This window comes from Myotis myotis, unplaced genomic scaffold (assembly GCF_014108235.1).
Source record: "Myotis myotis isolate mMyoMyo1 unplaced genomic scaffold, mMyoMyo1.p scaffold_m19_p_9, whole genome shotgun sequence".
NCBI lineage: Eukaryota > Metazoa > Chordata > Mammalia > Chiroptera > Vespertilionidae > Myotis > Myotis myotis.
Window position 1 is genome coordinate 55,170,011 of NW_023416401.1, and position 13,664 is coordinate 55,183,674.

General features: G+C 35.5%; 1 protein-coding gene across 34 annotated transcripts in view; it reads left to right on the forward strand.

The window, feature by feature from the left end:
* The window catches only part of TCF4 (transcription factor 4), a 344,143-nt gene that overhangs the window by 231,915 nt on the left and 98,564 nt on the right, over nucleotides 1–13,664 (forward strand). For 6 of the 34 annotated variants that reach the window (XM_036323281.1, XM_036323282.1, XM_036323285.1 and 3 more), the window contains one exon: nucleotides 498–567. The exons of the other annotated variants lie outside the window; for them this stretch is intronic. In XM_036323281.1, coding sequence (XP_036179174.1) covers nucleotides 498–567 — 70 coding nt within the window. The remainder of the gene's footprint in view (nucleotides 1–497; nucleotides 568–13,664) is intronic. 34 annotated transcript variants of the gene reach the window in all.

A 13,664-nucleotide genomic window follows, 5' to 3' on the forward strand; every position in this document is an offset into this window, starting at 1 on the left:
AAGAGGCCCGCCTCGCCATTCCGGCTGGGTCCTGAGGGTGGGGGGTTTCCCTCCCCTGTGCTTTCAAAGCTAAGGATTTGCCCGCACACTCACCATCTTTCTGGCCAAGCAAGGCCAGGACAGTGTCCCTCAGGGGGGAGCAATCGTTTGGGGACATCTGACTCTCTTCTATCACATACTGAGGTACTAATATCAAAACAGACTGCTTGTCACCGCACGCTGGGGCAGTGCTTTTTTTGGCTGCTGTGGCTGAAATGAAATGGGCAAGCTGTAGTCCACTTGGCATCAGAAGGGGCTAAGGGAGGCTGGGAGATCAGAGTCAGACTGTGAATGCGAGTCACAGCCAATGGTTAACTTCCTTTTTGTGTGTCACTTGGCAGCGATGAGGCTGCTGGTGATTTTTTTTTTAACGTGGGTGAGAGTTCAGAGCCCTGAGAAGAGCCGTAGACGCTGTTATTGTGCTTCCTCATTCAGTTGACTTGTGTTGATTTCTTGAGGCCACTACAGCTGTTCCAAGTGCCAGCTTCAGGAGCTGTACACATGGCCATCGGACTTCGGATGAGAAAGGTAATCAGATGACAGGTGATCCACATCAAATCTTGCTGCTGGTCACGAAAAAGTCAGAGGGAAATCTGATTCTTGCAAAGGCAATAGAGCCAAAGGGTAATGTATGCACGTGAATGGGTACTCCCGTATAAGCAGGCACCAGAAGATATTTATAAATGATCCCGACTGTACATCCCTCCTCTTCCCATCACAGATTCAAATCAGTTTTGGACTGTCTGGAAAATGCAGGGCTAAAATAGCCAGATTGAACTCGGATGAAATTACCTTCTGCTTTTTGGGGTGGTTGTTGCTCTTGGGTTACTCACATTATTTTATTTGAAGATTCATTTGGAAGACAGTTTGGGAGAATTTTTAGTCTCTATCAAGATTTCCCTCCCATTCCTCTGTTTGCAAAGAGCTTTCCCGAAAGGCAAAAAGAGCGAGTTGCCATCTTGAGGAATGAATTGTATGTTTTGTGAACACCAAATGGTCTCCAAGTCACCCTAGAATTTTCAATATATCTAGTTCCTTTTAAATACTATTTATTCCCCTAACCATTTGCCCAGGATATCAGTAGGATGACCAACTTTTGACAACCCTAAAAGCAGGGAAGGAAGCTTAGAAATAGAATACCATTTGTCTGGTAATTAGAGTGTATCTCTTAAGAGTTCGAGAGAATGCTGATTAACCTTTCTGTTCCCACATTCTCACATGAAATCAGCACACCTTTTAAATTATTATCTAGTATTTAAACACATATTTTTGAGTCTTCTTAGTGCAACAGGTTCTAGAGACAGTGAAAGTGTGTTATAGATTTCTGAAAAACTTCATTTTTCTTACATTTTAAATGTTCTGTTTGTGCAAAATTTCGAGAATCACCATAAGGGCTTCTTTGCATTTTTAATTTAGTAACTAACATATGAATAAATTTGCATATTAATTAGTTGCAGATTAAATCATGCATACATAATTGCCTCCTTACTGTGTTTAATGTTTGTCAAAATCTCCAGCCTGGTTTGATGGATGTCGTATGAAAGATTACAATTTGATGTACCCTTGGAAGTATTTACACCAATAATGCAAGATTCTTAATAGCAGAATTCTCTAGTTATGTACAGTTACTAATAAACATGTAAGATAGGTACATGTCCCTTTGACTAAAATTTTTTCCTTTGCACCAAATCATTTACTATTCATAATCATTAATGCATCTCCTAATTATACAGCATATGTCTGTTAACCCTTTCATTGCCGACCCTCAAGTGCTACCTTTTTTCTTTTTTTGCTCCTTAAAGCTTATTATTTAATAATGTTCTGAAATCACTGCATTGCCTTTTATTTATTTCTCTACTAGTATATGGACATATCTCCTTTGCCACTTACTTTACATACAGATGAGAATTAATTCAATAACTGTATTTTCCCAGTTAAAGTCTAAGAAATGACCCACAAGCATACACTTTGTAGCGGATGGGCTTTTGCCTCTCTTATTAATGCTGCAAAGAATTCAGAAATGTCAGATACTTCCTATTAAATGGTAAAAAATATATATGTAGATACACATATATGAATAATGTATTTTTCATAACATATATAATATGGTATATATGCACATACATTCTGTTAAGGAGTGTAGTTGTAAGATAAGTAAAATCATTTAAATTGTATTTTATTCCATTTGAATGTTGTAATACATTTAATGTATTATCATTAACTAGGGGATGGCTGTGGTTTCTCTTTTGTGTTGAGACTTAGATCTCTGCAGCAGAAACTGACTAGAGAATAGGCATGCTCTTGATATGACATAGTTAAAAAACACATATGCCAATAAGTGTTCTTTTTAATTAATTCCTCAGGTATTTAATTTTTTTTAGTTTTATTTTGTGCATGTAAAGAGTAGACCAACTGGCATATTTTTTTCTATTTTGATGTCTAAGCTGCTTATCACACTGTATTACCCTGCATTAATGAGTATTCCTACTGTGCAAAATTCTATCAAAAATGATGGTGTGAATGTCATTTTTAATTGGAAGTTTATACAGTCAAATTTATAGTACACAACAAAAAATATGTACATAGTTCTGCTCCAAGCCTTTTTTAGGCTATTGATCTTTTTGGTTTAAGTATACGTTTATTCAATCTGACTTAAAATTTAGTTTGTAAATCTGGACAAGTGTTACCAAGTTTGTATTAATACCAGTTGGGCGGAAAGAGGGAAACTAAGGCATGGGGCAGTTATAATGGCTTTTAATTATAGGAGGAACAAATATTGGAATTATCAAGAGTCTAATTTTGGGGACCCCTTTTAAACATGAAAACTTGCGAACCAACTTAGTCATATTGGCAGTCATATTAGCTGATTCCTGTTTATTTTATTGTTGAATGCTTTGCATTTATATGCCTAGTACAGAGACAAAGGTTAAAATGTGTCCAAAGTGTAAGAAGCTAAGAAGCTGATATCCTTTATTGGATTCTTACAGAGGAGAAATAATACATCCTGGTCCCCCACCTCACATCAGGATCATTCCTTTTTTTCCTAATCACAAGGCACAATGAACTATTCATTGATTTAGCAAAACAGTCTTTTGCAGCACACAATATTGCATTAAATTATTTAGCAAAGAGAAAAATGAAATGAAAGCTGCAAAACTTACAAAAGGAAGCAAACAATCAGACCTGAAACATCATATTTATCCACAGCCATTGTGCCTAGGTAATTCAGGGCATATGGTATGTAAATGATTTTTGGAGATCCTTGCCAAATCTGCACATGACGGGATAAATTAAAGACAGGTTTCCCTGGGTGTCATCCCCACAATTGTGGCCACACACTCTCTGCGCTGATGTGTTTGTTCTGTTCTTGTCTGTCAGCAAGAGCATCACACAGCTAAATCTGGTCCTCTTCCGGCTTCTAAGACATTGTTTTTAATTCCTAAGAATTGACTGCCAAAACTTCCTTCCACCCCCACGTAAAGTAAGGGCTGAATATTTCATCAGGATATATTTGGATATTCACCCATTTAAATGGTTATCTTTGACAATGGAAATTATGTGCCTCTTAGCCATGGAAGAAAGGTGTTACTGGCTAGTGGCTTTTAGGATTAAGATGCTTTCTAGATCAGGCACTGAATTATTTGGAACACTTAAGAATTTTAGTTCCAAGTTAGCCCAGTCATAATTTATTAATTCCACTTGATAACTCAAATTATTTTGAACTTAGCGCTATTAATAAAAGTTATTTCAGGGCATTGAAAAGTATGTGGAGTATGACTTAGGACATAACATTGTTTTTATTATTAAGAATAATGCTGTTACTAAATCAAGCTGCTATTTTTTAAAGATAATGCTCTTACTATTACGGTTTTATTTGAATTGAGAGTTTTGGTTCTGTCCCTACTATTACCATTTCATTTATGAAACACAAATAGCGTGCTAGTTACTGTATGGAAATGAAGTTAAGCTCAGTCCTCGTCCATTGCTGTGTAAATTGGGTGAAGTCAAGGGAAAAAAATACCCTTGGGATCAACATAAATCAGTACCACTTGACACAGATCCAGTTTAAAAGTCACGCAAGTGGTCGTGGTTTTGGAGGAGTTTGTATAATTATTATGCATTTCGTAGCTTGTGAACTTGGACAAAGTTTTGAGCTGATTATTCTGTGACTATCCCTTGGTTCAGTGAAACTACTTTACACAGCTGTGGTCCCAGCTCAACAGAGAGCAGAAACAATATTCGCTGGAAAATAAGCTCAGTCAGCCTTCCAACTTGACTGGGAACTTGCAGTCTTGAAAACAACAAAATGGATAATCACAGTGAGATTACAGAGTCCAGATGAACTGTATTACATAGTAGGGTGGCATGTCCTGAGCTTACTTACATGGCGCAAGCACTGCGAATGCCAGCAGTGTAGCCACTTTTTGAGATTTTTGGTTTTAAAGGTCAGCCATTGGGCCAGGTTTAAAATGAAGCACTTTACTCAAAGAAATTAAGGTATATTAGGAAAAGTGGAGGTGAGTTAAGGGCTTTTCTTTTAACTTTTGCATTTTGGAGGTCAAGAGCTAGAGATAATGAAGATAAAACATCTCAAGTATTAAGCCAGGCTGTTTTCATGCACTGTATGATTCAAAATAATTTAGCAGTTTTAAATTTTTTTTAGAAAGAAATTAATATGAAAGGAGAGATAAATGAAATTTACATCTCTACAAACAACTCTGCATAGCAAATTTAAGATTCTGGCAGTTTTCCTTTAAACATCAAAAATTGGGAATTTTAAAGGAAACCAGACAGATCCTTAACTATTGCATTGCTACCAGGTGTCTGTGATGTTATCAATAAGTTAGGAAACTTTAAAAAAGGTACAAACAACCAAAGTGATAAGTTATTTTAGAATTACTTTCAGACAAAATTTCATATTTAAGGATATTGAAAGTGTGCTGTTGTGTATTATACTTCATAAATTTTAGGTAAACCTGGCACATTAAGCTTGATTCATAAAAAGATATGGCTTCTGTGTATACAGAACTCAAGTATATTTCAAAGCAGTCTTTACAGAATGTTAGTTCCTTTCTGTTAGGATTCCTAGCCAACAAAATTCCATTCATCAGATATGTATATTACAGAGGTAACTGGAAACAGTATAATTTCTATCAGATTGTCAAAAGGGGTCTGTAGTTCCCCAATGGTTAAGGAATCCTGATATCAGCCAGAAGCTGTGGGGAGAGATTGATGATCATATATCATCATATACCCATTTAGCATAAAATCAGCTTCAGGCTCAAGTGTTAAGTTTTAAAATTCAGCAAATATTTATTGCACACCTACTCCATGCCAGGCATCCCGGAGGGTGCAAAGCAGTAGACCAAAGTTCCTGCCACTGTGAAAATTTATGTAAAGATATACTCAGCTACAAGTAGTTAACCAAGCTTGAGTTCATTTTATAGCACCTAGCACACTGATCCACCTTGTGGACTAAAAAGCATATAGAGACTATGACCCTTAAAAAGTCCAGTAATTGATGTAATCATACAGTCTCTTGTCACAATAATGTATAATATGGGAAATGAAATCAATTACAGGATTTACTATAATTGGAGGAGAGTTTCTTTGTTATCAGCATATTTTTGTTCACAATGAAACAAAATAACATCTTTTTTAAAAGATTTTTTTTTTCCTGGAGTGCCTAAAATCTAGTTAACTTGGCTGTGTTGGAAAGGACAGCAAGAACAGTTAGATATGTGGAAATGACATGGAAAGCACCTGCTTCTTTGTTTTGTTTTAACCCACATCATTAGGAAATAAAGGCTAGCCAGAGGAGAATGTTGTCTCTCCAAGAAAATGTTTACAAAATTGAAATTTTAAAGTAGAGTACAGTTTAAATAATTGGAAGGCCTACCAGTGAAAGAATACATGAGACAAACAGAAGTCCGCATCACACACGCTGAGTGGCAGCACAGTATCAGCTCTCTAAAGTGATAGTGTATGTGTCCATTTTTATACTTTGGGCATATTGTTGATACTATTAATTATTCCATTGAGAAAATAGCCACACTGGACAAGAGAAAGGGAGATAAATTAGATCCTCCAAGCCCCCTTCTGTGAAGTGTATATGTAAATGAATATGCTCTCTTGCCAGCCCAGCAAATAAAACTTGGTTCATCCTTAATCTTCAGCAGTTTATAATCCAGGCGAGGGACTGGCCAGGCTCATAAAATAAAAAATAACAATTTTTTTATTTAATAAAAAGAACATATGAAAACTAGGGGAATAATTCATGATAGTATGTGTATGTTCTAGTGTTATCAGTATAAAATAGCTATAGGTCTATTTGAAAATGTTTGTCTAGTAATATGCTCATTTTTCCATTTCATGAATACTTGACTTATTCTTGAATTGAAGTTACACCTGGCTATACCATGTTTTTCTGACAACTCTGAACTTGGTGATTTCTGTCATTGTGGGAAGGAAGGAAATAAATCTCTTTTTGTTCCTCATTCACTCAATGAGCAATATGTGATTGAGCCCCTGTTATGTACATATCCCGTTGTGAGAGGGTGCAGCAGAGAAAGTTCAATCTTACTCTCTGCTCTTTAAAAATTTAGAATATTTGGGGACAGTAAAGTAGGTACATGGTTTATTTAGTAAAAACTGATGACATTAAACTCTGCTGGAGAATTCTGTTTTCTACAATGGTCCTTATCTGGAAGTAGGGACAGAACTTGATTCTGGACCTCTGAGGCAGGACTGGCAGATGAAGACAGAGGTGCAGAGCGGCGGAGAGCTTGACTAGCAGTTTCTGTGTATCTCTCCGCTGTAGTTGAGCTCTTGTTTTACTGCAAAAACAACTCTTGATTTTTCTTTATATTTTCAAGGATTGGTTGTCCAGAGGTATCTCTTTTAATAAATAAATAAATAAACCCACAGAATTTCAAAGATGGGGAAAAACTGTTACGATCACAATTTAACACTTATTTAAAGCACTTACTTATAAAGCAGTCAATGGAGAGTTCATCCCCACATACTTACCTGGTTGGGGAATCAGAAACTTTACCTCTTTTGAAAGTCATTAGGACAACAAAACAGACAATTTAATTTTAATTTTTAAAATGTTATTTAAATTATTTTAATTTATCAATTACAGTTTACATGCAATATTATATTAGTTTCAGGTGCACACCCCAGTGGTTAGACATTATATAACTTATTTTTTACTTTTTCATGTTTAATAATTATCATAAAATATAATCATTTGTTTAATAATTGAACAATAATGGCTCTACAGAAATGCTTCACTCTGAGAAAGCCTTATGGGCACAATAATTTTATTTGATTGATTGATTTTTAATATATATATATTATATTATATTTCAGAGAGGAAGGGAGAGGGAGAGAGATAGAAACATCAATGATGAGAGAGAATCATTGATCGGACGCCTCCTGCATGCCCCCTACTGGGGATCAAGCCCTCAACACTGACATATACCCTGACTGGGAATCGAACCGTTATCTAGTTTATAGGTCAACACTCAACCACAGAGGCACCCTGGCTAGGCAATTTTATTTATTTTTAAGTCTACTTATTTTTATTTCAAAAGGTATGTGAAGTTTATCAGTTAAAAATTAACATTGCTAGCAAATTAGGAGGACACAACCCATGTACAAAAGAGATATGGCATGAGGAACCACTATGTTATAGTGTTTTGTACCCTCTCGCACACAATACATTTTCTACATGGTGGCACTAAGTAGGTAAGTGTCCGGTCACACAAAGGACATGGCCCGCAGGTTCTGAACAGATGATAGAGAACAGGCCGCATTCTGCGGTAAAGGAAATGTCCAACTGGGGATAAGGGTGGGAAAGTTGACCTCTTTGGGATTTTGACTTATATTAAGCAATTTATAGGTTGTTTTATGTTCAGAATGCACTTGATAATCATGTTTAGAGAAGGTAAAGTGCTGACATTTGCAAAACAAATAGAGACAACTTCTCATGCCTCTCCTTTGAAAGCACTATATTGGCAATTTGACACTGTTACAGTAAGTTCATTGTGACTATGAAGACATATAGTTAAGTCAGTTTTTGCCCAGGCCCAAAGGAATGCAAATAAGACCATTAATGCCATATAACCTTTTGGGCACTCCTCACCTATACCTGCTTAGGTTGGCCTAATATTAGAAGCTAAAATTTGTCAATTTTAACTTTTTGCCAAACAGTACTAATTTTAATACTGTTTGCTTTCAATGAAAGCTGGATGGGTGATGGGTGGAGACAAAAAAGCAGACATCTGTAATACTTCCAACAATACAGGTAAATTTTTAAAAAGAAATAAAAAACATTTTTAAAGCTGATGAATTTATTTCTGTTTTATTTAGGAGATGCCCAGAATTTACCAACTTTTAAAATAATTGTGTACTAGTGTGAGTCACTCATGGCATTTGCAATAAGCCTTTGTCTCTTAGTAGATGCTGATGCAAAACTTGTCTCACCTGTCTTTTCATGGCCGTCTCTGTGTTTATGTGCAGGGTGGGAATTTAAGTGCTTATGATGAACAGCACAAAGAGCTAATTTATTTTTGAAACTAAGTACTTAAATTTTTAAGGTCATTTTGAGTTAATACATCATTAGGTCAGGAATGTACAATGACCAGTTTAAGCTTTAGATTATGGATCGAACTTGAGGGCACTTATATCTTCCACTGCTTTCTCCTTGAAACACCACTAATTCTTACTCAGCGTGGCTGGTTACCAGTTATATGAAAAAATGTTTTGGGCAGAAACTTGATAAAGCAGGAATATAAACAGGCATTTCAATAATGGATGTGCACAGGATGCTAATTTTATACGGATCTTCACTTTCATTTTATAATTTATTTATTTTTCATTCTTTTTTCCCTACTCTTTTTTTTTCCTGTTTATCAGAGATAGTCATTAAAATATTTGAAAATTGTTTGTTCTCTGCCCAGCGATTTATTGTTCCACTTGCTCAAGGATGTCAAACAAGTCCATGTAATCAACATTTAGTAACCTGAGGAAATTGTTAGAATTCCCACCCCAAAGAGGTTAACAAACCCTAGACAGTTATCCTATTTAGAATAAAAATGATTTTCATTGTGATATTATATTTCCCTTTGATCATTGAGTAATGCTTTGGGAAGCCCAGTGTTTATTCACAAATTTTAAAAGATTGTGTACATCCTGTGCCCAGATTCCAATCTGCTTCATCAATCCACTTTGTCAAAAACTTCTCAAATGGAATCTTTCATCCAGACAAACAAACATACCCAGGATTTCCCCTTGTTTGGGAATTCATTTTTACACGTGCATCAATTCTACGGAAAAAACAGTTTTCGTCTTATTTCATTCTATTCAGGTGATTGTGGAGAGCCTGCTAGCTCTCTTCATCTAGGAAGTGCAGCAATCTGAGTCAACTTCCTCCCTCTCTGTTTTTATATTGTCCAGTGCTATGCTTCCTCATTGTACCAAAATAGAAATGGTTTGTTTTTGTATCAAACTTGGAGACTGGCTATGGATTACACTGGGTTCTAGTAAAGGATTTTTTTTTTTTTTCAAAGAACATTCCACTTATCCCAGGGGAAAGGGAATAATGTCCTGGGGAAAAATAAGAAACATAATAACGTCTTTTCTCCTTAACTAAAATGTATCTTTCAGTTGTTAGAAGTGTCACTTACATTATCTTTTTCTAGTTTCACTTGATATTTGAAAGAATGAATTTATGACTTTTGCAATTATAGATCTTCCCATGAAATTGAAGAAGTGAACTTTAGTTTGCGTATGCATGCAGTTTCCATTACAATTACACATGAACATGTATATATTCTGTTCTTGCAACTTACCATTTCACTTTACCAGATCATGCATGCCAATAGATAACATGTTCTCCAGTCTGTAGGGTAATGCCATTTGCTTGTTGAAGTTCATGTCATGATCATGTGGGCAGTGGCATACTCATTGTATTCTTTACCACAGAGATAAGAAAATATGTAGAAAAGTGGGAAAATGACTCAAACGAGATCAAACTGGATACAATAATTTGGGAACCTATATTTTGCATATTCCTGTATGTCACCAAAATAATATGTCTGTGTAAGTTTTTATAACACCTTATAAAGCAAAATGAGATAGCTCTTCTTTCTTCTGAAGAGAAATACTTCCATAGAAAGGTAGAAGTCAGATATTTATAGAACAAAAACATGGTTAAAATGTAGCCCCCATTGCTTACCTTAGTAATCAATGCAAATAGCATTATAATTAATATGACCATAAGCCATCTCACAAGTCAGAAAGAAAATACATATTTGATCATCTGATAAACCATTTGGATGTCTACCTATGAATCCAGGCCACATAAAAGTAGCCAATTCAAGCTAACAATAGGAAGTTGCTGATAAAACCACAAATAAAAATTAGATTTTACAGTCTATGCTGATATTTTGATTTACTTCAAATAAATATTTTATATTTATCTGTTAAGTATATTTATGGGAAATAAGTATTTTCTCCAAGTGGATGTGTATTTTTAAAAAAGAGTTTAAGATAAAAGGGATTCTCACCCTGGCCAGTTTTGCTCAGTGGGTTCAATTCCCAGTCAAGGGCACGTACCTCAGTTGCAGGCTTGATCCTGGCCTGGTCTGGGCATGTGAGGGAGGCAACCAACCAATTGATGTGTCTCTCTCACAGCAATGTTTCTCTCTCCTGCCCCCCTCCCCAGCCCTTTGCCCGCCACTCTTTCTCTCTCTCTTAAAAAAAAAAATCAATGGAAAAAATATATATTTGGGTGAGATTTTTTTTTTTTTAAAAAAAGATAAATAGGATTCCCACTAAGAAAATCCATCTTTTTTTTTTTTAAAGTAAAAAGCTTGCTAGCTTAATAGAACCTGTTTTACATTCTAAAGATCTCAAAACAAAGAAGTATAGGAATGTACATATAAGAAGTTTGTATTCACTACTAGATTACAGGCTGTTCTTCAGAAAAAAATATTTTCACTATGTGTGTGTGTATGTGTGTCTGCATCCTCTTTGATAATTAAATCTTTTATGAAGTTGTACTCATACTTAAAGTTTTTGTCATTGCAATTATTTAATTTAAAGTTTAAGATGGATATTAAACTTTAGATATAAGCTATTACCACTTATTATTTTTTTAAAATATAGCAATACATGTATATGCATTTACTAACTAAACACCAACATTAATTTAGCTTAGGAATTAAATTCCTTGTTTATAGTGACTCCTACTGGAGAGCTAAAAACTAATTGTTTAACTCCTGAATAAATTAAATCTGTAATACCTCCTTTTTTCTTCAGTGGATAATGGTAGCTTAGATAACCTCCTTTTCCTGATTTGGCAAAAATTACTTTTCATTTATGTTTAAATACAAGAGGATAGACTTTAATATAAAGCATCAACAGAAATTATATGTTAAACACATACATGCTGCTCGTGTCAGTAGTTGTGTGTACTCCAAAAAATTGTGTGATTTGTTAGCTCTGTTTCGTAGTGAACACATTAGCATGGTGCTATATTTTTATAATTTTTTCCCTTTTAGTGGACTTCTGTTACCCAAGGCTATTTTAGGTGGAGATTGTTTTCCGACTGCTCTTAAAGGCACTTTTGCATACAGGAAACTAAAGAGGAGGGACCAGGAAATGCACTCTCATTTGTAATACCCCACTGCTATGCTGGACTAGGTGTCCTCCATTTATGCCTCAGAAGAAGTGCTTGTGTTAAGATGAGGGAACTAAAACTTCACAGTAGAGTAGCAAGTTTGTGTTTTTCATACAGACAGGTCTGACCCTCAAGTTTACGACCATGGTATTTTATAACTTTGCTCATATCCTGACTCCACTGTCTTAGTAACTTTGTGGTCGGTGGAATGTCATCTGAGGGTCTTTGCGCCGTAATTTTCTACCTTTAGTGTAGGAATGATAATATCTATTACCGAACACTGTTATGAAGATTAGACAAATTTAGACAATTGCATGTTCCTTAAATTGCATATCATATACATGTATCAGTTAACTGTCTTATTACCAAAATTTTTTGATGGGGTAGATATTTCCCCCAGGCAGTTATTTAATTAACAGGTTTGCTGGGTCCCATTATGTTATATAATCCCTGTATATTATGAATATCTTTGTTTTTGTTCAGTCTGAAATTTAGCTAATTTAGCTATGCTAGGTAAAGGGGAGCAACATTATACAAGTAAGTAAGTATTTTATGAAAAAGAAATTAGGTGTTCAATGGCTTAAACAGAGATGTGTTTTTTAACTTCTACCACGTTATATTCTGTGGGGAAATGACATTCCCTCCACATGATCATTCATTCAACTACTTTATTGATCACCTGCCTTATTCTGGACAATGTGCAGGGTAAGTCTCTCTCTCTCTCTCTCTCTCTCTCTCTCTCTCTCTCTCTCTCTCTCTCTTTCTCTGTTTATTGGGTTTATTTTGATTGTGCAGTAACTGCATGATGTTACAGTCATTCAGAAAAAAAAGGTAGAATTTACTTTAGTAAGATCTGTGTTTGGAAGTGAATAGTTCAGTTCCTTTCCCTGTAATGGTTTGGTGTCTTATTGCTTAACATGTATATGATTGCCCCTACTTCACAATTAAAACATTTGTCTTTAGTCCTATTTTTAAATTTTATTCAAGGCAGAGGTCCCATCTCCTTAGCCATGCAGTCAGGTCTTTGAGGGTAGGCAAAGTGTTGTATATGTCACTGAATCCTGTGCACTTCACTGAATGGACCAAGGTTCCTCACTCAAGTGGTGTAGAATTTGAATAGTTACTTGTTCTTAATGCAGTGGTTGCTTCATTCAGTCATTCAGCAAATTTATATTGAATATCTGTCCTTGGAGGTGATACTGTACACATGTATTAGAGATTTCTGGTCAGATATTGCCCAAATTTCTTAAAACTCTAGGTATGTGTTCCCAATTTAAACTCAAATATATCTGTCAAGGACTCTTATTTCTTTTTTTTTTTTTTTTTGAAAATCACAAAAGAACTATAAACTTTGGAGTATAGAAGAAGGTAAGAATAATGTGGATGTATTTTAAGTGTCCAGAACTTCAAAAATATAGTTTTACTGGTAAGAATTTTTTCCCCCTCAAAATTGACAAAAGTCACACCTTACCACATCGCCTACCCCTACTGTCCTCCATGTGTTTGTAACTAACAAGGAGCAAGAGTGCCGGCTTACTATTTTGTGTGGCTACCCTCATCCCTTATCATTTCAATGATAACAAGGGGGTCTTTGCCTAGCTACTGCTAGTTACCCAAATACACCCTGATTAAACAAACAGCAGCCCAGGATAGGGTCCCTTAAAATTGGCTGCTGTGATTAAGATGTCTTTTAAATTATCATGAAACATACGGATTTATACGCATAACTTCGGTTGTTCTACTTCTGCTCTAACTCTCCACACATCATACTAAAAATTTATCATGGGTGATATTTCTGTCACAGAGAAAACTTCCAAGTCTGAGTTTGCAGAAATGTCTCAGTTTACAAACCACTGACTTGTGCTCTGTGATTGAAATGTGCTCTCAGGTCAGCAAACCAAAACCTGGATGGATGTCACCAGATGACATGCTTAGT